General features: G+C 39.5%; 1 protein-coding gene across 1 annotated transcript in view; it reads left to right on the top strand.

Annotated features, from left to right (window-relative positions):
• IL23R (interleukin 23 receptor) overlaps positions 1-26,734 on the top strand; it is an 80,706-nt gene that overhangs the window by 7,346 nt on the left and 46,626 nt on the right. The window contains exons 4-5 of the mRNA XM_017532361.2: positions 2,980-3,103; positions 22,537-22,697. Coding sequence (XP_017387850.1) covers positions 2,980-3,103; positions 22,537-22,697 — 285 coding nt within the window. The remainder of the gene's footprint in view (positions 1-2,979; positions 3,104-22,536; positions 22,698-26,734) is intronic.

Below are 26,734 nucleotides of genomic sequence, written 5' to 3'. Positions count from 1 at the left end.
TCAGCACAAATCATTGTAATCAACGAGGGACCACAATTCAGTCTCCAAAATGATTTAAATTTATGTTTCCACACCTACTTCATTTAAGCCTCAATTAAAACAAAGATGTATTTCACCCTACTTGGAGCCCCATTTCTCTCCATTGTAAGTCAATGCTACAAGTCACCAAAATGTACTTTTTAGTGTGTTCTTACTGTTTGAAAACAAGTTTTTTGAAAAGGATATTAGACCTTTGATATATAAAAATAGTATTTTAGGCTGGGCTTGGTGGTTCACACCTGTAATCCCAGTACTTTGGGTGGCCGAGGTGGGCAGGTCACCTGAGGTTGGGAGTTCGAGATCAGCCTATCCAATATGGAGAAACTCCATCTCTTCTAAAAATACAAACTTAGTCTGGTGTGGTGGTGCATGCCTGTAATTCCAGCTACTCGGGAGGACTTTGCCATATGATCATTACTTCATTAAATTTAATTCCTTCCAAAGGCCAAGTGCTTAAATTATCTTCTATATAATTGCTTTTGGATGTGTTTAGGACTGTATTAGAGTTTATTTAACCTTGTTTTGGAAAATTGAGCCTGTTTACAATTCTTTTCATTATTATGAACAATAAGGGCACATCCTTTAAGCCAAATACTTTTACATATCTATGAACATTTCATTAAGGATGCATTCTTAGATGTATAATTGCTGGGTCACAAAATATTACACCTGCTTTTACAGATTGTGATATGAAGGGTGCTCTCCACAAAGGCTGTATCAATTTGTATTTCCACCAGAAGCATGTTAGAGGATTTCCATGAGTTCACTCCAACACTGTGTACTACTATTTTTCAAAATCCTAGCTAATTTGATAGGTTTGAATGACATCTAGTACTGCTTTGATTTGCAGTGATGATAAATTTTTAATATATTTGTTTATTATTTTACAAGCAATATTTTTGGTAGGCAACTTGCAGGGGAAGTGAAAGCATACATGTACTTAAAACAAAACTTTAGATTTAACTTCAGATGCATACGTGTCTGTATTTTCATTCTTTATGAGCCCCCATCCTTCCATTTGTCTCGTCATTTTCTGAGTAGTCAAGTGTCCTGGCAGTATTTCACATGTAGAGACGAACTAAGAGAGCCACACCTGAAAAGTGAATATTTAATAAACATTCAATATTTCTATACTTAAAAAAATCTTCATCTTATTCACAAGTGAATGATATAACTGAAAATTCTAGGTGTCATTCTATAGTTGTTGGGGGTTTCATAGGCTTTAAAAGCCCCCAAAACTCAATGTCATCAGAATTCTCTCATCTCTTCCTGTCTGTTAGGTATTGTTCTCCCCTGGGTTGGCTTCATTCTTAAACAGACTAAAGACTGCGAAGAAGCTTGTTTTACAATGACAGCAAGATGGTTACCAGCAACTTATAGCTCACATGCTACTCGAGACAGCAGTTTCAGGGGGAAAGAGTGTGATTCTTTTACAATGGTTTCAGAAAAAGTCCCTTGGAGAATTCTGACTGGTTCACCTTGAATCATGTGCTCATTCCCAAGGGAAATTCTCCAATTAGCCTACCTCAAAGACACACTTCTGTGGAGAGCCTCTTGATTGACAGGCCTTGGGGTTAGGGTGGGGGTAAGACTGGGGTGAGGGACTGGGGTGGGGGCGATGTCAGTTCTCAAGAGGGAAAGATGCTAGCCAACAAAAAATAAAAATGTTCTCCATGACATGGCCACCTGGAGAAAGAGCTGGGCAGGAATGGGGGTGGGATGAGTTGAGTGGGGTGAGGGGAAAAGAGCCTTGAAACAGAGTTGGGTGAATACCAAACTTTTAAAAAATCTTGCTGTGGTGGTGGTAAAATACATAACATAAAATGTACCATTTTTACCATGGTTAAGTATACAGTTCAGTGGCACTAAGTACATTTACACTGTTGTACAACCATCACCACCTTTTATCTCCAGAACCCTCTTATTGCAAACTGAAACTCTGTATCTGTTAAACAGGTATCCATGTCCTTCTCCTCCAAGCCCAAGCAACTGCCATTCTATTTTCTACGAGTTTGACTATTCCAGATACCTTGTGTAAGGGGAATCATGCAGCATTTGTCCTTTCAGGTCTGGTTTCGCTTAATGCGATGTCTTCAAGTTTCATCCACATTCTAGCATGTATTGAAGTTCCCTTCCTTTTTAAGGCTAAATAATATTTTATTGCATGTATGAACACCAAACTTTTAAAATAAGTAGTGAAAAACATCCTAGAGAGGAAGACAGTCTGCCAGAGTAGTAGAAGAAAGCTACAAAGAACCCATTTGCCAGAGGCAAAAGCAGAAAGCTTTCTTTTCTTTTCTTCTTTTTGAGACAAGGTCTCACTGTGTCACCCAGGCTGGAATGCAGTATCTTGATCATAGCTCATTGCAGCCTCAAATTCCTAGGCTCCAGGGATCCTCCAACCTCAGCCTCCCAAGTAGCTGGAACTACAGATGTGAGCCACCACGCCCAGCTTTAAAACAGAGAGCTTTCCAGGAGGGAGTGAGCAAAATATCAAATGCTATAGAGATCAAACTCAATGACAAATGACAAGAGACGGGGTCTGTTGAAGAGAAAGTCATTCATGATCTTAGCAACGATGGTTTTGGTGGAATTATGGAGGCTGAAACCTGATTGTTTTGGGTTCAAAAGTATATGGGAAATGAATAATAATAGACTCTTTAGAAGTGTCTAGCTGTTAAGACAAAGAGAAAGATGCAGTGGTAGCTAGGGGGAGACTAAATTTAGGATAATATAGTCAAGTAGAAGAAGAAGAGGCGTGGATATTTGATGGTAAAGTGGGTTGCAAGATAAGGTAGTAGGGATGAAAGGAGGAGCAGGGAGGTGCTGAGTGCTGATTGGCCTGATTTCTCAAATAAAATTGTCCGTTTCTCATCTGACTACTTTATAGAGAACTTCATATTTCTTATGGCAGCTCCTAAGTGATATGTTTTGTTGTAGATCCGCCAGATGTTCCTGATGAGGTAACCTGTGTCATTTATGAATATTCGGGCAACATGACTTGCACCTGGAATGCTGGGAAGCTCACCTACATAGACACAAAATACGTGGTGCATGTGAAGAGGTAGGTCCCTTCTTCACGGCTTCATGTAAGCAGTTCCACCCCAGTTCAGCCAATGCTCTGCCTCCAGCGGAGATCCAAGAAATCAGCCTCAAACATTAAACCTATATCCTGATTTATCCCTAATTTCCTACTTATGATCAGTGAAACTACCAATGCCCTTTTCGGACTATTAATATTTTCACTCTGGAAGGCAAAGTGTTCTACAATCTTTCTGTCCTTTTTATTCATTAATAGGTAACTGGTAGCAGGGGCCTGGTTTTGAACCATTGCTTAGGCCAGGCACGGTGACTTACACCTGTAATCCCAGCACTTTGGGAGATAAAGGTGGGTGGATCACCTGAGGTCAGGAGTTTGAGACCAGGCTTGCCTACATGGTAAAACCCTGTCTCTACTAAAAATACAAAAAAATAGTCGGGCATGGTGGCAGGCACCTGTAATCCCAGCTACTTGGGAGGCTGAGGCAGGAGAATCTCTTGAATCTGAGAGGTAGAAGTTGCAGTGAGTAGAGATTGCACCACTGCACTCCAGCCTGGGTTATAGAACAAGACTCCATCTCGATAAAATAAAATAACATAAAAATAAAAAAATAAATTGTTGCTTAAATCCCCGCTCTATTCTTCTTCTAGGGTTTCAACAATGTAATTTCTCCGAATTGCTATTAGTTTTAATCTTTAAATGAGCCTAAAAATAAAACCTAAAGCACAGGTTTGTTCTAATTCATTATGTGGAATTTGGCTTTTAAAGTGTGTATAATCATGCCAGTTTACCACTAAATTCATGGCAGCTATTAATTGTTCATAGTGACCCTCACATCTTAAATTTGGTGTCTATATAGGCTGATCAGCTTTCCTGTTTGCCTCGTGCTAAGTGGCTTTGCAGGACAAAGGATTTTCAGTTTTAAAAAGCTGGAAAGTTGTGTGCAAACTAGGACAAGTTGCTCACCTTATCCGGGTGTCTTGTTTTGTTTAGTTTATTACAAAATAAAATTCAGCCGGGCACAGTGGCTCATGCCTGTAATCCCAGCACTTTGGGAGGCGGGCGGATCACTAGGTCAAGAGATCGAGACTGTCCTGGCCAACATGGTGAAACCCCATCTCTACTAAAAAAAAAAAATACAAAAATTAGCTGGGTGTGGTGACACATGCCTGTAGACCCAGCTACTCGGGAGGCTGAGGCAGGAGAATTGCTTGAACCTGGGAGGCAGATGTTGTAGTGAGCCGAGATCACACCACTGCACTCTAGCCTGATTCCTGGTGACAGAGTGAGACTCTGTCTCAAAAAAAATAAATAAAATAAAATAAAATTCTAGGCCAAGGGCAGTGGCTTGAACCTGTAGTGCCAGCATTTTGGGAGGCTGAGGCTGGCGGATCACCTCAGATCAAGAGTTTGAGATCAGTCTGGCCAACATGGTGAAACCTCATCTCTACTAAAAATACAAAAATTAGCTGAGTATGGTGGTGGACACCTGTAAGCCCAGCAACTAGAGAGGCTGAGGCAGAGAGAACTGCTTGAACCCAGGAGGTGGAGGTTGCAATGAGCTAAGATCCCGCCACTGCACTCCAACCTGGGCCACAGAGCAAGACTCCATCTCAAAAAAAAAATACTAAAAATAAAATAATAAAATAAAATGCCAGCGGGGCACAGTGGCTCACACCTGTAATCCCAGCACTTTGGGAGGCCTAGATGAGTGGATCACCTGAGATCAGGAGTTCAAGATCAGCCTGGCCAACATGGTAAAATCCTGTCTCTACTAAAAACGCAAAAATTAGATGGGCATGGTGATGCGTGCCTGTAATCCCAGCTACTGGAGAGAGAGGCAGGCAAATTGCTTGAACCCGGGAGGTGGAGTTTGCGATGAGCCAAGGTCACGCCATTGCACTCCAGCCCGGGCAACAAGAGCGAAACTCCATCTCAAAAATAATAAAATAATATAAAATAAAATAAAATAAAATAAAATGCCTTCTATAGTGTTTTTGAAGTACACTTTTTTTTTCTGTCAGTAATTCTTAAAAATTTCACAAACGATTTTTTAAAGCATTTATTAGACCCTTACTGTTTGCCAAGCACTGGAACAAGAGCTTTATAAATGCTGCCTCATTTAATACCCTATACAACTAATGTGAGGCACTGGATGATTCAAATGCTTTTGTCCTCCTAAAACTCATATGTTGAAACCAATCTCCAATGCAATAGTATTAAGAGTTGGGGCCTTTGAAGTGAAATTAGGTCATAAGGGTGAAGCTGTCATGGATGGGATTATTGCCCTTCTCTAAGAGGCCTGAAAGAGAGCTTGTTTGCCCATTTACCCTGTGAGGACACAGTCAGAAGGTGCTATCTATAAAGCAGAGAGTGAGTCCTTACCAGACACTGAATTTACTGATGCCTTGATCTAGGACTTCCAAGCCTCCAGAACTATAAACACTAAATTTGTTGTTTATAAATTACTTAGTCTAAGTTATTGGTATAGCAGCACAAACAGATGAAGACAGATACATACAATTATTTTTCCCATTTGTATAGACAAGGGAACTGAGGCTTAGAAAGGTCAGGTAATGTATCCAGGACCACACAGCTGCAAGAAGGAGAGGTGGAATTTTTTTTTTTTTTTTTTTTTTTTTGTGGTGTGTCTGTGTGGTTTTTGCATATGTTTTGTGTGTTTTTTTTTTTTCCTGTGGGGGTGTTTTGGGGCCTATTTTGGGGGATATTTTTGATATTTTTTTTTGTTTTCTTCTTTTTGTGGGGGGGTATCCTTTTTTTTTTTTTTTAGTTATCTTTTTATTTGTTTAATTTAATTAATTAATTTATTTAGCCAGAGTCTCACTCTGTTGCCCAGGCTGGAGTGCAGTGGCACGATCTCAGCTCACTGTAGCCTCCACCTCCTGGGTTCAAGCAATTCTCCCAGCCACCAAGCCTGGTCTCTATGGAGGAGAATAACCTCATCTTGCACTCTTTCTCCACCTGTTGGAGACTCAGAATAATTTTGATTAAGTGAAACATAAAAAGAAACACCTCTTCATTCAAGAAAGTCCATGTAGAAACTAGACAGATTTTATGAATACATTGCCAGGCCTGGAGTTACCAGCGGCATGCCATGGGCAAGAAGCATACACCTTTCATTCTGAGCAGGACTTAAGCAGAGGAATATTCCAGTACCAAAGAGCTGATGAAAACTCTGATGTCAGGGACGGATAGAAGTGATGGATGACATGCAATGTGCTAAGCACTGTGCTCTGTATTTCATGTGCATGATGTCTTCAACTCTGAACTTATCCTTGTGAGGGAACTATTGTTATTGTTCCTGTTTTATAGATGGCTTAGGGAACTCACATTACCTCTCCAAAGTCATTTGACTAAGAAATAAAGGAGAAAGGATTCTAACGGGCATCTCTCTGGCTACACCATTAGAGACTAAACCTCTACCCCTTGCCTATAGGGTAAAATAGAAAAAAGGCTACAAGAGCAAGACAACTAGAGTCTCATTGCTAAGTCAACTTTAGGAATTTGAAGGTGAGGGCCCTATGGGAGCAAACTTTGCACTTCAAGCTCACAGAAAAAAACAGGCAGTGCCAGATTGACAGAGCCTAGTGACTTGAGGATCTTCACTATCTCCCAGAAGCTGGAAGGATCTCCTGAACTCCTGATCTTGGTTGTTGGGTTAATTCATTCTTTCCTTTGTTTTTCATATAACACTTTATTAAGTATAATTCACCTACCATGCAATTCACCTTATTTAAAGTATATCATTCCTTGAGTTTTAGCACCTGTCACTACAATTAAGATTGAACATTTTCATCATGATAAAAAAAAATCACATCCATTAGCAATCACTTCCTATTTCCCCTCAATCCTCCCAGGCCTTGACAACCACTGTCTGCTTTTTGTCTCTGTGGATTTGCCTACTCTGGACACTTCATATAAAAGGAATCATATCATACGTGGTCTTTTGTGGCTGGCTTCTTTCATTTAGTATAATGTTTTCAAGGTTATCTATGGTGCAACATGTATCAGTACTTTATTCCTTTTTAAGGCAAATAATATTCCATGACGTGGAACACGTTTTATTTATTTATTCCTTGGTTGATAAACATTTTACACTTTTCAGCTATTATGAATTATGCTTCTATTAATATTTGTGTACAAGTTTTGTGTATACATATGTTTTTATTTCTCTTGGGCATATATTTAGGAATAGAATTCCTGGGTCTCATGCTAACTTTACATTTAACCTTTTGTGCAACTTCCATAATGTTTTCCAAAGCAGCCACATCATTTTACGTTCCCACTGACAGTGCATAAGGGTTCCAGTATCTTCACATCCTTGCCAACCTTTGTTTATATGTTGGCTATTGCCATCCTAGCATGTGTGGGGTAATTCTTTTAAGCCTGACTTACCTGCCTTCTGAGGTTCCTGATAGTAAAACTGCATTGTAAGTTCCAGACAGATGAACCATAATTTGAAAAAATAGTCATTGGATACGATTTTAAACTAGCTAATCCCCACCTAATTTCCTATTTAGTGTCATAAAAATATTTTCTGAATATTTTATGACTATATATTATATATTTCTTTTAAAATCCTTTAATGCATTCAAAATTATGTTTGTTTAAATTATTTAACATGACTTTTGAGGAATATATCCACTTTATAAAGTAAGGAATACTTTTAGTGGTTAGAAGTACTAAGATTGCTCTCAGTACTCAAAAAACCACTCTGAAAATATTCAGAATGAGTGTACTAAAGAGAATGCTTTCAGAAATATTCATTGTGAGTAGCAAGGGCTTTAGAGTTTTAGATTTAATTTCCAGTTCTGAAACTTATCAGTCAGGTGTCTTTTATGATGCAAATATCAAAAAACTCAAGTGCAGGTCAGGCGCAGTGGCTTATGCTTGTTATTCCAGCACTTTGGGAGGCCACCGCAGGTGGATCACCTGAGGTCTAAAGTTCAAGATAAGCCCAGCCAATATGGTGAAACACCATCTCTACTAAAAATATAAAAATGAGCCAGGCATGGTGGCACACGTCTGTAATCCCAGCTACTCGGGAGGCTGAGGCAGGAGAATTGACTGAACCTGGGAGGTGAAGGATGCAGCTAGTAGAGTTCATGCCATCGCACTCCAGCCAGGGCAACAGAGCGAGACTCCATCTCGAAAACAAAACAAAACAAAACTTAAGTGCAGTCACTTAAATAGACAGGGCCTTGTTTCTATCAGGTCACAATTATATGTAGTACACAGGTGGCATGATAATTCAGTAACACCCCAGGAATCTAGGCTCTTTTCATTTTTCTCTTCAGTGATCGTTAGTGTGTTGACCTTAATCTTCAGATGCTGTATCTTCAGGCTTCTCATCCAAGTTCCAGGCAGGAAAAGTGCTAAAAAGCAAAGGAGTCCTCCTGTGGACTTCCACCTCCACTGAGTTGGCCACCACAGTGTCACATGTCTACCCTGCCTGGATGGCAACCTGGCAGAAGGGCATTGTAAATGGAATTAGGTACTGACATCCAACAGTATCTGCCATAGTTGCTAGCTGTGTAAACTTAGAAAAATTATTTGGCCCCACTGAGCCTCAGCCTCCTGTGAAATGAGGATAATTAATTCCACAAAGCTTATAAAAAAAAAACAAATTATAAGAAATGACTTGCATATAGAAAATGCTTAGAATTAAGTACAACACAAAATGGTGTCAGTCCATTCAAGCTGCTATAGCAAAATACCTTAGACTGGGTCATTTGTAAACAACAGAAATGTGTTGCTCACAGTTCTGGAGGCTGGGAAGTCCCAGATCAAGTGTCAACAGATTTGGTGTCTGGTGAGGGTCTGTTCCTCATAGATGGTGACTTTTATGTGTTATCACATAGTAGAAGGAGTCAGGCAGCTCCCTTCAACCTCTTTTACAGGGGCACTAAATTTATTCATGAGGGTAGAGCCCTCCTGACTTAATCATTTTCTAAAGGCCCCACCTTTTAATACTATTACATTGGGGTTTAAGTTCAACATGTGAATTTTGAGGGGGACATTAATATTCGGGCTATAGCAAAGGGTATTCGAATATTATAGCCCAAAGGAAATCTGACTGATTTGGTTGAGGAAAATATTAATGTAAAGCCATAAAAATGGTTAGGACTTATAGGATATTATAAATAATTTATAGGAGAAATTATTATTTATTTATAGGATATCATAAATAATTTTATTAATTAATTTATAACAAACAGGATTGTTTATATTATATTATATATTATAATTTATAATATAAATTGTTATATATTATAATTTATTATATATCATAATTTATAACACAAATTATAATATAATTAATAATTTATTATAATTTATAATATAAATTATATAAAATAAAATTAGATATATATAATTTTTATAGGATATTATAGGATGTTTATAGGATATATATACATTTATAAGATATTATAAAAATTTTATTTATTTATAAAAAAATATAATATTATTATAGCATATTATAATAGGATATTTATAGAATATTATAAATAATTTTATTTATATATTTTTAAGTAATAATTTTGGAAAAATCTAGAAAGAGATATTGCATGTACTCTAATAAGAAAGACTTATTTTGTTATTATTATTATACTTAAAGTTCTAAGATACATGTATAGATCATGCAGGTTTGTTACATTGGTATACACATGCCGTGGTGGTTTGCTACACCCTTAAACCCATCATCTACATTAGGTATTTCTCCTAATGCTATCCCTCCCCTAGTCCCGTACCTGCTGCTATCCTTCCCCCAGTACCCCACTCCCTACAGGCCCTGGTGTGTGATATTCCCCTCCCTGTGTCCATGTGTTCTCATTGTTCAACTCCCACTTATAAGTGAGAACATACAGTGTTTGGTTTTCTGTTCTTGTGTTAGTTTGCTGAGAATGATGGTTCCCAGATTCATCCATGTCCCTTCAAAGGACGTGAACTCATCTTTTTTATGGCTGCATAGTATCCCATGGTGTATATGTACCACATTTTCTTTACCCAGTCTATTATTGATGGACATTTGGGTTGATTCAAAATTTTTACTATTGCAAACAGTGCTATAATAAACATACCTGTGCATGTGTCTTTATAGTAGAATGATTTATAATCCTTTCAGTATATACCCAGTAATGGGATTGCCAGGTCAAATGGTATTTCTAGTTGTATATCCTTGAGGAATCACCACACTGTCTTCCACAATGGTTGAACTAATTTACACTCCCACCAACAGTGTGAAAGTGTTCCTATTTCTCAACATCCTCTCCAGCATCTGTTGTTTCCTGACTTTTTAATGATTGCCATTCTAACTAACTGGCATGAGATGGTATCTCATCGTGGTTTTGATTTGCATTTCTCTAATGACCAGTGATGATGAGCATTTTTTCATATATTTGTTGGCCACATAAACGTCTTCTTTTGAGTAGTGTCTGTTTATATCCTTCACCCAGTTTTTGATGGTGTTGTTTGTTTTTTTCTTGTAAATTTGTCTAAGTTCTTTGTAAATTCTGGATATTAGCCCTTTGTCAGATGGACAGATTGCAAAAATTTTCTCCCATTCTGTAGGTTGCCTGTTCACTCTGATTATAGTTTATTTTTTTATTATTTATTATTTTTATTTATTTATTTATTTTATTATTTTTTTAAGACGGGGTTTCACCATGTTGGTCAGGCTGGTCTTGAACTCCCGACCTCAGGTGTTCCGCCTTGGTGGCACCTTGGCCTCCAAAGTGCTTGGATTACAGACGTGAGCCACCACGCCCGGCCCTGATGATAGTTTCTTTTGCTGTGCAGAAGCTCTTTAGTTTAATTAGGTCCCATTTGTCAATTTTGACTTTTGTTGCCATTGCTTTTTGTGTTTTAGTCATGAAGTCTTTGCCCATGCCTATGTCCTGAATGGTATTGCCAAGGCTTTTTTATTTTTTATATGTCAATAGTACATTTATTTATTCAAACTGGAATGTAAGCTTAGTGTGGGCAAGGATTTTTGTTTGATTTGTTCATTGCTATATTGATTAAGCCTAGAATGGGGCCTGACACATAGTAAATACTCAATAAATATTTGTTGAGTAATTATTCTAGTGGATAACCAGAAATAGACATTTCCTGCATCTCTCTTTTACTGCCTAGTTAAATAATAATATAAGGTCATATATATTTTAAAAATTATTTTTCCCATCATCTTTCCTAAAATCCAATAATAAATTATAGCCAAACTCTGATAAACCTAACCACGTTCTGAATTGATGGAGACCAGATTAATGGGATTTTATTACATTTTAAAGAGGAAATGAAAGATATAAATATTAGCATAAAAATGAATGTTCTCCTCTAGTTAAGTCAAAGGGCTAGCTTCTATAAATATAGACAGGTCAGAAAAGGAAACAAACACCTATTTATCTAATGATGAATTACAAACAAACTAACGAGTTGAAAAAAATTAGAGAAGAGGACTGGGCACAGTGGTTCAGGCCTGTAATCCAAGCACTTTGGGAGGCTGAGGCAGGTGGATCGCTTGAACTCAGGAGTTCAAGACCAGCCTGGGCAACATGGTAAAAAATACAAAAATTTCTACAAAAAATACAAAAATTAGCTGGGCATGGTGGCGGGTGCCCGGAGTCCCAGCTCTTGGGAGGATGGCTTGAGTCCGGGAGGCAGAGGTTGCAGTGAACCACTGTACTCCATCCTGGACGACTTAGCCAGACCCTGTCTCAAAAAACAAGAAAGAAAAAAGAAAAGAGCAAGTCAATTTCTCTAACTACCAAAAGGATCTTTTCCTCCAGGAGAAAGCTGACTTACAATGAATGTTGTGGTTGAGGTAGTATGAGGTTTGAAGGAGCTCTTCTAAATCTTCAGTTATTAGGGTATTTTCCACGTTGGCCACTAGATAGAGATCAGTATGTGCAAGGTTTCACTTCTAACTCATGTGGTTGTTTTCCAGTAAAATCACATGTACAGAGAAGCTTTTTACCTGAGGCCACCTACTCGTTTCCCCAGTTGCAGAAAGGCAGTGTTTCCTCTATGGCAGCATAGGTGCTGTCGGGGGCCTCCTGGTGTTGGGGCGAAGTTGTAAAGTAGAATTTTGTCTGTTTTGCTTCAAGAGCTTTCTTTCTTCCCAGCTCCTTTGTGATGGCTTCGCCAGACAGAGCCTCGTGGCTGTTCACATACCTTCTTTTACCTCCTTCATTTTGCTGTTTCAAAGGGTAATGATAGAAAAAAACCAAAAGAACAAAAATCTGTGCTAATAAGCATCTACTTACTGTAGTCCCACTATCTTCAGCAATTTCATGTAAATATATTTTTTCTTTATCTTGGAAACACTGGTAATGTCTGGCTTGGCGCATTCTACTCCATAAATATTTGTTGAATAAAAATGCATGAATGATGGCCCTGCATTCGGTTCCATTCAAGTCATTTTAGCAAATATTTATTTAGCATTGAGTGGCTTCCTGGGATTGTGTTAAACTCTAGATATTTTGAAAAAAAAAAAGACACCATCTCTGTGCATGACAAGCTAATAAACATTTTAGAATAACACCAATGTTGGGATTTTCAGGCACCATGGAAGACCAATAAGGCAAATGTTTTCAGATGCAGTATCATTTTAGAGCCCTTAAATTCCGCAGCCTACTCTGCCAATTCATAAGGCCTGTTTGTTTTTGCCACATCTTCTTCTCCACATGCATATTTTTAATAACCAGAAAGAGTTCTTAGGTGTGATTTCAAATACTATTTTTAAGGCTATGTTAGGTTTCAGTAATTCCTTTAGGACTCAAAAGGCAGTTTATATTTTAGAATCCATTTCCTCACTGATCATGAGCCCAGAGAGCTAACTGTTGCTAGAGACAAACACAACCTTGCTGACTGATATTGCTTTATATTCATGACCACTAACCTCAACTGTGCTCAGAAAGCCACACAGTAATCCTACTATATTTCACTAGCCAATTCACTACCTTGCTAAGCCAGATCATTACTTCATTTTCCTCTCATCTCTCCTCTTCAGTATCTTCCCTTCCTCACTCTCTATTGATGACCTGCTTCCTACTTTCCTGAGAAAACAGAAGCAGTGAGAAATACCACAGCCTCCCTCATTGACTAATGCATTGAGATCTGTACCCATATACTTCATCTTTCCTGCTATTGCTATGGATGAATTACCATTGACCTAAGGTCAACTCTCCACTTAGGAACTAGATCTTACCCTGCCTGCCTACTGGAGGACATTGCTCCAAAAGTTTCCTCTCTTCCTTCTGCAATGTCACTGTCTCTGTCTTTACCAGATCATTCCCATCAGCTTTCAAGCACACTGTAGCCTCTGCCCTTTTGAAACATATGACCCTCCCTTGGTCCCTGTCCTCTACCACCCAACTTCTCTGTTCCTTTTTAGGGAAAAAATCAAGAGTTGTCTGTACTGTCTGTTTCTATTTTCCTTCTTCTCTCTTCTATTTAATTTAGTCAGGTTTTATATCCCCATCACTCCGCTGAAACACCTCCTGATGATTTCCCCATTGCCAAATTTAATGGTTATTCTCAGTCTTTATCTTACTTAACAGAACATCTACTATGTGAGCATTTAATGTAGCTCTTCACTTTTTTCTTTTAGCTTCCAGGTCAGGACTCCCTTTTGCTTCTCCTCCCACCTTCCTGGAAGCTTTATCTCAGTCTCTTTTGCTGATTCCTCTTCATTTCCAGTAAATTCATAATGACATTATATCCAAATATATTGGGTTTACTTGAGAATATAAATAAGCATTATAATACAAAATGCATGACATGGCAAGCCACCAGTGCATTTGGTGAGGGAAAGGGTAAAGGGAAGCTTTTATTATCAAAAAGACATGTGCATGAGCTGCTTAGGAACAGAGTTCATTTGTCCCAGAGGCTGAAAGCCGAAGTGATTGCGTCAGCTCATTAGTGGAGATGTGTTACTGGGCAAGTGGTCTTTCAAGGCAATCTTACTGGATTACTACAGTCCTAAAGAATGTCTGGTGATAAACCTTATCAAAGCAGGGGATGAATGAAAGGTTTTTAGAAAGTCCTTGGAAAACAGTTCTTATCTCAGACATGTAAGCATGGGCCTCATCTCCTTCAGGCCTTTGCTCTCCTATTTTGTCTGGGTCTGGCAAAAATGATTTCATCCCGGTATGTGTGACTTTCACATCTAGGACCTCTTACTGTCTCTATCTACCATCATTACCTGAAGGATATCCTTCAAATTTATGGTGTAAAACTCCCCAACGTCTGTCTCTGTCTAAATATCTCCGCTGAATACAGCTGCCATGTTTCTAACCTGTCATTCAAGGTATCTAGAAGTTAACATTTTTAAAACCAAACACCCAGTTTCCTCTCCCCAGACTTGCATTTCCCATTTCAGTAAATGCCAACTCTATCCTTTGCACTATTCAGGTCAAAATCATGCAGATCTTCTTGGATTCCTCTTTTTTATGCCCTTCATCTAATTGATCAGCAAAACCTTCTGGCTCTATCTTTAAAAATGACCTCACTACCTTCACTGCAATCCAAGCCACATCATCTCTCACTTGGATTAGAACTTTCTAACTGTTCCACTCACTTCCTCCAGAGTTCCTTACTTATAAGTTTTCAGGATAATCCTTTTCACATGCACCTCAGGCCAAGTCACCCTTCTGCTCACTCAGAGATCCAAGCCAGAGTCCCTCAAGGACTCTATGTGACCTTACAAGTCTTCTGAACTTTCCCCTCTTCCAAAACTCTCTGATTTCATCTTCAATCCCTTTCCTAGTAAAACCTCATTAAGCTCTTTGCTGCTCTTTGAATAGACTAAGCAAGGTCCTACCTCAGGGCCTTTGCAGGTTACCTAGAATGCCCTTCCCCCAGAGAGCCACAGGGCTTGTTTCTTTATTGTCCTAATGTCACCTTCTCAGATAAGACTTCCCTCATCTCTCTAAAAAACAAAAATCAAAAATCCACCCCTACTACCAGAACTGCCTAACATTTTTACTCTGCTTTATTTTTCTTCTGAACATTTCTCACCACGCATAGAACATATTCGGTATGTATTTGTTTCCACCAGAATGTGTGCTCCATGACAGTTGGAACTTTATTTATTTTGTACATTGTAGCCTCAAAATGTAAAAATGTACTTGGAATATAGTCAGTGCTAAATAAATACTTACTGAATGAGTGATTAAATAAGTGAAAGACACTGTTTACTATTATCAACATAAATCTGCAGTGTTTATTGAAAATCTGTTAACTACAGCTACATCTGGGTGCTCAGGGAACATCAGAAAAAGATGAATTATACGAACTCCCTTCAACAAATCATCGGTCATGTATTAGCCCATAAAAAAAAAGAAATAGAAATGAGATATTAAAAGACTTTGTAATATACAGTTCTGTAAATGATATAGGAAAAAAAGTATTTTTCTCCTTTCTACTTTCAACAACACTTTTGACACCAGATATGGGAAGATTTTCCCCACATGCCAATCAGTTCTCCTGCAGACATCAGCTAGATGTCCTCTAATTTAATTCAATTTTGACACTGTCTACCTGGAGGTAGCATCAGATCCCACAGGCTAAAGGCTCAGTCCCACAAGACTCAACCCTATCTTAGATGCCAATCACAAGCCCTAGGTCACGACCTGTAGTTTTGACTAACTCGCTAAAAATCGGGGTTTCCACAATCCACGCCTCAGGTTTGATTAATTTGCTAGAGTGTCTCATAGAGCTCAGGAAAACCCTTTGCTTATATTTCTCCATTTATTGTAAAGGATATTTCAAAGGCTACAGATGAGCAGCCAGATGGAAGAGATGCACGGGCAAGGCATGCGGCACACCACCCTATGGGCATCCTCATGTGTTCAGATATCTGGAAGCTCCCCAAACCCTGTCCTTTTGGGTTCTTATGGAGGCTTCATTACATAAGTATGATTTATCATATCATTGGCCATCAGTGATATACTCAACATTCGGCCCTTCTCTCTTTCCAGAGATGGGCGTGGGTGAAAGGGCAAGGGGGTTGGGGGACTGAAAGTTTCAATCTTCCTGTCACATTATCGGTTCTCCTGGCAACCAGCCCCTACCCTGAGCCTATTCAGGAGCCCCCAGCCTTCAGTCATCTCATTAGCACTTTGGAGATTCCAAGGGTTTTAGGAGCAGTGTGCCAGGAACCAGACAGAGACCAAATATATATTTGTCATTATGTCATAATGTCACAGTTCTTTATAAAAATAACTCTAAGGTGTAATTAGTCATTATTATTGGATTCTTCAATTAAAACAGTGCTTTGTGGTCTAGGTGCTAATGTGGGGTAGACTTTAAAAGCAGAATTAAATTACCTAGTGACTATGGTTACCGTCAGTTTGAATATACATTTCCATTTTGACTTGTGGTCTCAGTATGTGTGGTAAAAGAATTAGCCACAAACCAATGAAGAACATATAATGTGGTTTTCTCTAACTGGAAAATATTCAAAGATGTCCTACTTACCACTTGCACAAAGTTGCCATTTTCTTATTTTCACATTTGAATTCTTACTTAGTATAAGGTTAACATACCTTATAATAAGTTCTCTGTTAGGTATTTATGTTTCATCTTATTTCAGAAAGAATGTAAGGTAATTATGTAAACATCTCAATTTAGTGGCATAGTTTAACTTAAGATATAAGCAATATAAGAGAAATTTCACTGGCAAGAAATACAGCAATTTAAAAAGTTTCATTTGTATACTTTAGAATGTGTCAAAGTCACATATCATAAACATCTTTTTTTTTTTTTTTTTTAATGGAGACATAGTCTCACTCTGTCATCCAGGCTAGGGTGCAGTGGTATACAATGTCAGCTAACTGCAGCCTCCGTCTCCTGGGCTCAAACAATCCTCAGCCTCCTCAGTAGCTGGGATGACAGGTGCCTGCCACCACGCCCAGCTAATTTTTGTATTTTTAGTAGAGACAGGGTTTCATCACGTTGGCCAGGCTGGTCTCAAACTGTTGACCTCAAGTGATCTGCTCGCCTCCACCTCCCAAGGTGCTGGGATTACAGGCATGAGCCACCATGCCTGGCCTCAGTCAGTATCTTTTAATTCAAAATAATTGTTGTTTAATGAGCCCTTCATTATGTGGGAAGCTATCTACTCTGTGTCTTATCTCATTTACTCATGGTAAGAACAACCTTATCACTCCTACACTAAGGATGAGTAAACAAATGTATAGAGCTTAAGTAACTTGCTCCAAGTCTTACAACTTATCAAGGGGCAGAGCTGGGATTGGAAGGTAGGTCTGTCTCTAAAACCCAAGCCCTGTGCTTTTAGTCATCATGACATATCCTTCTGGTCCTCTCATGGTGTTCATAGTGATCTCACTGCTGGTTTGAGGAAAGAGGCAACACAGGAAAATGCACTGGAACTGAAAAATCTGAGCTGAACAAGAGGAACTGCTCACACCTCCCCAGCGACTGTCAGTCTTAGATAGATTCCTTGACCACTTGCTAACGTTTTCTTGCTCTGGTAGTAGCAATAATTTATATAGTACTTTGATGCACACGTGTGCTTATTGCTTGGTATTAATAGCATAAGGCTGGTTCCTTTTTTCTGTCTCAGCAAGCATGTTTCTTGGAGTCCAAAAGATGTAAGTGGTTGGCAGGTTTAATCCTGGTGGGATATTTTGAGGCTGGAAAAATTTAGGAGTTGCTGAAAAGATACACAGTAGTAATAAGACTTGGTGGAACCCTAGGGAGGAAGTGACAGTGATTTTTAAGCTCTGTCTCCTCCAGTAATCCAATCAAAGACAGTCCCGAGACAGAGAGCAGTTGACGGTATTAGATTTAAAAAATCATGTTAGAGTCCTCCTCAACAGCACAAATACTATAATTCGAACAGGACAAAAAGGATGTCATGACCCCTGATCAAGGACAACATACAAATTTGTGAAGTATGTCTATTTGATAAAAATAAGAATGTATATGGCTGAGCACAGTGGCTCATGCTTGTAATCCTTGCCTAGGAGGATCCCTTGAGGCCAAGAGTTCAAGACCAGCCTGGGCAACTGCAGCTATTTTTAAAAAAATTAGCTGAGCCTTGTGGCACATGCCTGCAATCCCAGCTACTCAGGAGGCTGAGGTGGGGGGATCACTTGAGCCCAGGAAGTCAAGGCTCCAGTGAACTTTTGATTGTGCCATTGCACTCAAACCTGGGTGACGGAGTGAGACCCTGGCTCTAAAAAATATGACAAAACAAGAATGTAAGCTACCTGGCTTTCCAGCATTGTTCAAATTTCAAGGTTATTTTCCTTCTAAAGTGGTATAGCTATATCAAGTTAAGTTTCACAATGTAATGCAATTAACTTAGGAGTCTGAAAGTAATACACCACACAGGTAATAAAGATCTGGACCATTGCCATAGCTATCAAAACAGGGAAAAAAGATAAAATGAGAAAATAATATTTTAATGCTTAAAAAATGCTTAACCTTTTCTAGTAATTGGTTGGCTCTTAAAGGTGATGAAGAGAAAGTTGTTAAAAATGGCAAACTCAGAAAGGCGGTCAGCATGCCTTTGACAACAACGGAAAGCCTGGCAAGAAGTGCTGATTTGCATGGAGAGATAATTTAGTTGTCAATTTTCTATCGTTCTGGTTCCAGTTAGACATCCAAATGAAGCTACAGTGAGGGCACAGATATGTGGGAGACACACATATGAAATAGCAGTTGAAGCTGGGAAAGGAGGGAGCCCCGGAAAAGGGGTCAGGGAAAAGGCAAGTGCCAGGGCTGACCTTCAATGTGAGTGGACCCAGAGTAGGGAGAGAAACCCAGGCGGAAGGCTGGAGGGGGACAGAGGTCACTCAGCAGGTGTGAGAGAGGCAAGCCCTCTAACCCAGAAGACAGGCTTTGGGTAGCAAGGGAAGTGAGAATTATAAGCAATCAAGAGGGATACATGCTTACATGGGGATTCAGAGGACTTGACCTTGCAATGGACACCATTTTCAAAGAGCAGTTTCAAAGAAAAGTAAAGGCAAAGATCACAATAAAAGGACTAAAGACAAATGGAAATAAGTTGGATGTCATTACCAAGGAGGTAGAAAATCTGAGAAGCTTAAGAACATGAAATAATGGAGTAGGTAGCTCAAAGGCTCACAAAATGGAAACTGAGGAAAGCCCAGTGAAAATACTTCCACGTTGCAAATAAATCGGATTATAGATTATGCTGTGTTTTGGAGTCTAAGGGGAGCCCTCTTCATCTCTGCAGAAGAATGAGTGAATGAGGGGTGGGACAAGAGGCTAGGAGATTTGAGGACACTCTTGTGTTAATCCATTCTTGCCTTGCTATAAAGAAATATCTAGACCAGGTGTGGTGGCTCATACCTGCAATCTCAGAACTTTGGGAAGCCAAGGCAAGAGGATCACTTGAGCTCAGAGCTTGAGGCCAGCCTCGGCAATGTGGTGAAACCCTGTTCCTGCAAAAAATTAGCTGGGAGTGGTGTTGCATGTCTGTAGTCCCAGCTACTCAGGAGGCTGAGGTGGGAGGATCTCCTGAGCCCAGGAGGTCAACGCTGCAGTGAATCGTGGTCACATCACCCCACTCCAGCCTGGGTGACACAGTAAGACCCTGTCTCTAAAAGAAAAAAAAACAAGAAAGAAAGAAAAGAAAAAAAGAAATATCTGAGGCTGGGTTTATAAAGAAAAGAGTTTTATTTCAGCTCATGGTTATGCAGGCTGTACAGGAAAATAGTTGACAGAGGAAGCGGGGAGGTGCCACACTTTTTAAAATAACCAGATCTGCGTGAACTCAGAGCAAGAACTCACTCACTACTGCTAGGAGGGCAGCAAGCCATTCATGAAAGATCTGCTGCCCCCATGACCCAGTCACCTCCCCCAAGGCCTCACCTTCAACACTTGCGATGACATTTCAACGTGAGTGTGGAAACCATATCAAATCTCTTCACAGAAATCAGGGGAGCAAAGACGCGCTCTCCAGTCCTCCCTTCACCACTGCCTCCAACCCTCATCTACTAAAAACACTGTGGGATTATTTGGGAGTAGAGATTTTAAAACAGAGGCTCAAACTTTCTGTCCAAAGCCAATGTCAATTAATACAATTTGAATTTTTGGCATTAACAGATATCATTTGGAATTCTACCAAGTTTATTGGGCTTGTTGGAAATTCTCATTCAATTATAAAAACTTAGATAAATATACTTTGAAATGATACTGAATAGCCCTCTCTATTCCCCTGTTCTGAACTAGATCTTTCTTCTTTATCTTTTCCATCCTCTTCCACAAATGACTCCCTTTCCCCTCATCAAATCTGTCATTAGATCCAGTCACTTCTATGCCCAAAATCCTTCACGGACTGGGCAAGGTGGTGCATGCCTGTAATCCCAGCACTTTGGGAGGCCAAAGCAGGCAGATTGCTTGAGTTCAAGAGTTGGAGACTAGCCTGGGCCTCATGGCAAAACCCCATCTCTACATAAAATACGAAAATTAGTTGGGCGTGGTAGTACATGCCTGTGGTACCGGCTATGGTACTCAGGAGGCTGGGGTGAGAGAATTGCTTGAGCCCGGGAGGTCACTGTTTCAGTGAGCTGAGATGGCACCATTGCATGCCAGCCTGGGTGACAGAGCCAGACCCTGTCTCCAAATCCTTCATATCCACCCCCATTGGCTTCCACTTATTTCAGACTAAGAATCCAATTCTGGATTACTGTATGGCCTTTTGCTTTGTCTACTACCATCACTTTCATTTCCCATCAATCCTCCGTAAAGCTGCCAGACAGCCCCAGAGACCCTCAAAATAGTGTGAATCTCACTATCTGCACTCTCTTTCTATCACTTACATGATGCAGTCCTGATCCCTCAGTAGCTCATGGAAGGTCTTCTGACCTGGCCTGCTCCACTACAAGTTTCTTCTTGCATTTTCAGGATCCAGGCTATCACACTTGTTGAACCTTCTCAGAAATGTCGTGTCATTTCATGTATTTGTTTCAGGACATGCTGGTCGTCTCTGTCCAGGAGGCTGGCCTTCCCCTACCCCATCGCAATCTCTCACCCCATCCTGACTTCTCGCCACCACTCCGTCCTCACCCCTTTCTCCCTATATCCTGATACAAATCTCTGACTTCACAGTCCTTGCACTGAACCAAAATGCAGTGCCCCTTTCCAAAGGCAGCTATTCTGGCTATTACAAGCTATGTCCAGTGCCAGCTTCACTAATAGGCAGAGTAGGCACGGTGGCTAGGGCCCACAATACTTTTTTTTTTTTTTTTAAGACAGAGTCTCATTCTGTCACCAAGCGCCAGGCTGGAGTGCAGCGGCATGATCTTGGCTCACTGCAACCTCTGCCTCCCAGGTTCAAGCAATTCTCCTGCCTCAGCTTCCCGAGTAGCTGGGACTACAGGCGCACCCCACCACATCCAGCTAATTTTTGTATTTTTTAATAGAGATGGGGTTTCACCATCTTGGTAACCATGGTCTCAATCTCTTGACCTCGTGATCCACCCGCCTCGGCCTCCCAAAGTGCTGGGATTACAGGCATGAGCCACTGTGCCCGGCCCACAATACTTTTAGGAGTCCATTAAAATGTTTAATTTTACTTAAAATCAGAAGAGAAAAATAACTGTTACATTCATGTATATGCATGTATATGTCATGCATATGTACACATATATGCATATGTGCGTACATTTATATCTGTATTTTATATATTTATATAATATATAGGCACTCTTTTTTTTATTTTAATGGAGGAAAGGGTCCACGAAGGCAGAAGTGTTCAGGGCCCACTGAAGTCATACTGTGGCCCTTGTCAGATTTGAATTTACTTTTTAAAATTCTGAAAATAAAATCAATTTTGATACATTTTTCAGTAAAAGCGTGCATGTTTGAAAGCAGGCTTAAAAAGATAGCATTTTGTCCTGGCACAGTGGCTCATGCCTGTAATCCTAGCACTTTGGAAGGCCAAGATGTGTGGATGGCTTGAGCCCAGGAGTTTGAGACCAGCCTGAGCAACATGGCAAGACCCTGTCTCTATTGTTTAGAAAATTAAATTTTAAATTTTTCACAAAGGTAGCATTTTAAAATTCTGTAATAATTAATTCAAACTTTTTTTTTTTTGTTTTTGAGACTGAGTCTTGCTCTTTTGCCCAGGCTGGAGTGCAATGGTGTGATCTTGGCTCACTGCAGCCTCCACCTACCAGGTTCCGGTGATTCTCCTGCCTCAGCCTCCTAAGTAGCTGAGATTACAGGCACATGCCACCAACTTTATATTTTTTTAGTAGAGATAGGGTTTCACTATGTTGGCCAGGCTGGTCTCAAACTTCTGACATCAGGTGATCCAGCCACCTTGGCCTCCCAAACTGCTAGGATTACAAGCATGAGCGACCATGCCTGGCCAATTAATTCAACTTAAATACAAAATGTGATTATTGGGTTTTTTTTGTTTGTTTGTTTTTTAGTTTAGAGACAGAAGAAGAGCAACAATATCTCACCTCAAGCTATGTTAACATCTCCACTGATTCATTACAAGGTGGTAAGAAGTATTTGGTTTGGGTCCAAGCAGCAAACGCACTAGGCATGGAGGAGTCAGAACAACTGCAGATTCACCTGGATGACATAGGTAAAGAATAAGAACTTCTGTAATGTCTTTAATAATAACCAATTTGTGCTACCCTAATCAAATGAGTTCTAGATGTGAAAGAAGTTCCCGTAAAATTCCTGCAGAGCCATGATAAAGGAAACAGAAATTACCCATAATTCTACGTGTCCAAGACAGCTTAGAGATGAGTAGTGCTGCTGTCATTTTGTTGTATATCCTTCCAGTCTCATTTCTAAATTGGTGTATGTGGCCGGGCATGGTGGTTCATGCCTGTAATCCCAGCATTTTGGGAGGTTGAGACAGGCAGATAACTTGAGGTCAGGACTTCAAAATCAGCCTGGCCAACATGGTGAAACCCTGTCTCTACTAAAAATACCAAAAAAAAAAAATTAGCTGGGCATGGTGGTGGGCACCTGTAGTCCCAGCTACTCGGAAGGCTGAAGCAGGAGAATTGCTTGAACCCAGGGAGGCAGAGGTTGCAATGAGCTAAGATTGTACCACTGCACTCCCGCCTGGGTGACAGAGCAAAACTCATCTCAAAAGAAAAAACAAATTGGTGTATGTGTTTTTTACAAATATTTATTGGAAACATTTTTTTCAAGCATTGTTCTAAAGGCTAGAGTGAATAACATAGACAAGGTACCTCCCCTGAAATAACTTGCAATCTACTAGGGAAAAAAAAAAAAAAAAAAAGAAACAATGATCATGATAAAGTGTATTGAGTCTTATGTTGTGAAAAGTACAGCATGCTAAAATCTTACACTCTCTACACTTCTTGGGGACTTTTGTAGGGTTTTTTTTGTTTGCTTTTATTTTGAAAAGTTTTACAAAATACACAGAAAATTATAGAGAATTATGTAGACCTCGCTATGTTCACCAGCCAGATTTAACAAATATTAATAGTTTTTGTTTCAGATATTTTTAGACCCTGCCTTTTTATACTTATATATTAACAATAAACATTTATTAATTTAATCTGTAGTTTTATTTTTAATGTTTTCTGAATACATTGCAGTTTAATCCCTATTGTTGGAGATTTACAGTATTTTCAGTTTTCAGCCATATAAACTATATTGCCATGAACAACTTGTGGCTAAATTGTAGCATAGTTTTTGGTTGTTTCCTTAAGATAAATTCCAAAAAGTAATTACCCTTGGGCTTTATACAACTATGTCCAAGTCCTAAAACCAGAATTCAGACAAATGACACCAAGTGTGATTCATCCTCTCTTTGGAGATCCTAGTACCAATGATTCCTGTTGTTATAATTACAGATTATTTCAATAAGCTAACATTTCTTGAGCAGTTTCTTATGTGCTAACTACTTTTTCTTTTTCTTTTGTTGAAGCAGAGTCTCACTCTGTCACCCAGGCTGGAGTGCAGTTGCATGATATTGGCTCACTGCAACCTCTGCCTCCTGGCTTTAGGCAATTCTCCTTCCTCTGCCTCCCGAATAGCTGGGACTACAGGTGTGTGCCACCATACCTGGCTGATTTTTGTATTTTTAGTAGAGACAGTGTTTTGCCATGTTGGCCAGGCTGGTCTCAAACTCCTGAGCTCAGGCAATCCGCCCACCTCAGCTCCCGAAGTGCTAAGATTACAGGCGTGAGCCACTGCAACCAGTCAGCTGACTACTTTTTACATACATTATTTAACCCTCATAACAGCCCTATTTTGTAGATAAGATTATAATTTATATCTGAGAAAACTGAGGTTTGATGGCATTAAAAAAATTTGAGATCATGAAGGTAGGGAACATCTAATTCCAATATCTTTGACTCCTATCCTCAGTCTTTATGAGAAAAATAAAAGCACATTGCACTGTATCTGACAACTTTTCTGCAGGTTAATGTTCTAGGGGGGTATGAAGCCTTCACTATGGTACCCCTTTGGGATCACTGAAGTGTCCTATTGCAACTAATTATGTCTACTTTTCAGCTAACCTCAACTATCTCAACTAATGATATTGGTGTAAAAATCTGTCCTTATGCTCTGAATATATATATATATATATATATATATATACACACATATATAAAATTTTTTTTTTGAGAGAGAGAGAAAGGGGGTTCTGTTACCCAGGCTGGAATTCAGTAACATGATCACAGCCCACTGCAACCTTGAACTCCTGTGTTCAGGGGATCCTCCTGCCTCAGCCTTTCAGGTACCTGGGACTACAGACCACATGCTACAGTGCCTGGCTAATTTGCTTAAATCTCTTTTAGAGACAGGGTCTCATTTTATTGCCCAGGCTTGTCTTGAACTCTTTGGCTCAAGCAGTCTTCCTGCTTTGGCCTCACAAAGCTAGGATTTCAGGTCTGAGCCACCATGCCTGGTCTGAATATGGGATTTGACAGCACATCTGTTGAATATGATGATGGACAATTACTCCATTTTATTGTATATCCTTGGAGTTACAGTTGTCTTGACTATGCTCTATGCATTTTTGTAAATTTACATTTTAAGGTAGAAGGCAGTAATATACCCTTTTCTTATAATAGGTTCCCCTCAATGAATTAATGATGTTTAAAGACTATCATGTCCAGTATCATTTTAGCAGTACAATTTAGGAACTAAATTATAATAATAATATTTTTGTTATTATCATTATGATATTGATATCATTGCATCCATTTATTTAGCACTTCTTGTGTTCCAGACACCTACCATGCACATCACATTTCATTCTGGAAAACAACCATCCGTGCTGCTACTGTCCCCATTTTACAGATGAAGAAAGTGATAAATATGCTCAAAGTCACTTTGCTAGTAACGAGGAAAGCCACATTTCATCCCAAATCTGCTGACCTGACATAGTTTACCACCACCCCATCTCCCACCAAGGAAAAAAATCTCATCTGGACTCTACCTCCAGACTGACTTCTTACACTGGGAACTAGGAGTTTGGAGTTGTTCCTTTTCCTTCTTCTCCTTCTTTCTCTTCTCCCCCCCTTCTACCACCTCCTCCCCTATTTCGTCTCTATTCTCTTCCTTGCCTTTTCATTATTCCAAAATGTACTAAAAAATTCAGGTTGTAAAATACAGATTAATTGCATAGGAGGCCCCAGCCAATAAAACCACCAGATTATTAACAGATGAGCAGTCTTCATGAGTGACACTTTAAGAATGAAACATTGCAAATTAGATAAATGAACTGTTTGATGCCACTGAGAGCAGAGACTCTCCTGGGGACAATTTCCACATAACAGCTACGGGTTGGGCTTTAATTACGTTAGGGAAAATATGCTGAATGGCCGGGCAGAGTTAGCAGCACAGTAACACTTGCCAAAAAAGCATATGAGAGGAATGCTTTTAACTTCTCTTGTAGGGAAATAAATTCCAGTACAGAAAGTGCTGTGCTTTCTGCTTGCTATTTTGAACATTAATTCTCTCCATTACATAAATATGGATAAATATGTATTGGAAAGATGCCAAAATGCTATCATCTAGCGTTTTATTTTTATTTTATTTTTTATCTTTTTTGTAAACCCTTGTGTCAAGGGCTGACTTTCAGTGGATTGCAGCGAGGGAGCTGCTCTGCTGCATACAAAACCCCGACCCAGAGGCAGGCCGTCTACGAATGGTTTAACGCCAGGTTCCCCATGAACGTGCTTTGCGTGACGGGCAAGGCCGTGGACGAGGGGCACTCCACACCGGACCCCAGTCTCATTTTAATACAAGTAGAATTTAAACATATGACATCTATAATGGAATTGATACTTTTTTAAAATGTAAGATCTGGTGGAAATGTTTGAAACCTAATCAGTATGAGTAAAAATTCAACATTTGAGTCTTGTGTAACAAAAGATCAAGTATGTATTATATAATAAGTGCCAGTTTGCAAAACTATGAACGCATTCAGACCTAAAGACTTAAATCTGGATTGCACTGACCTGCTTTACGCCAACTCTTACTGTGCTATCTGCACATAAGACTAAACAGATTTCTCATAAGACTAAACAGATTGTTGCTTCCTCCTCAGAATATTTCTTTTCACAAAAGGATCCTTGAATGCTTGTGCTGCTGTAACAGTGGCCAAGCCAAACTCAGAGGCGGGAG

This window comes from Cebus imitator, unplaced genomic scaffold (assembly GCF_001604975.1).
Source record: "Cebus imitator isolate Cc_AM_T3 unplaced genomic scaffold, Cebus_imitator-1.0 Scaffold3, whole genome shotgun sequence".
Classification (NCBI taxonomy): domain Eukaryota; kingdom Metazoa; phylum Chordata; class Mammalia; order Primates; family Cebidae; genus Cebus; species Cebus imitator.
Note: the sequence above shows the minus strand (reverse complement) of the source record. Positions and strands in the feature narration are given on the sequence as shown.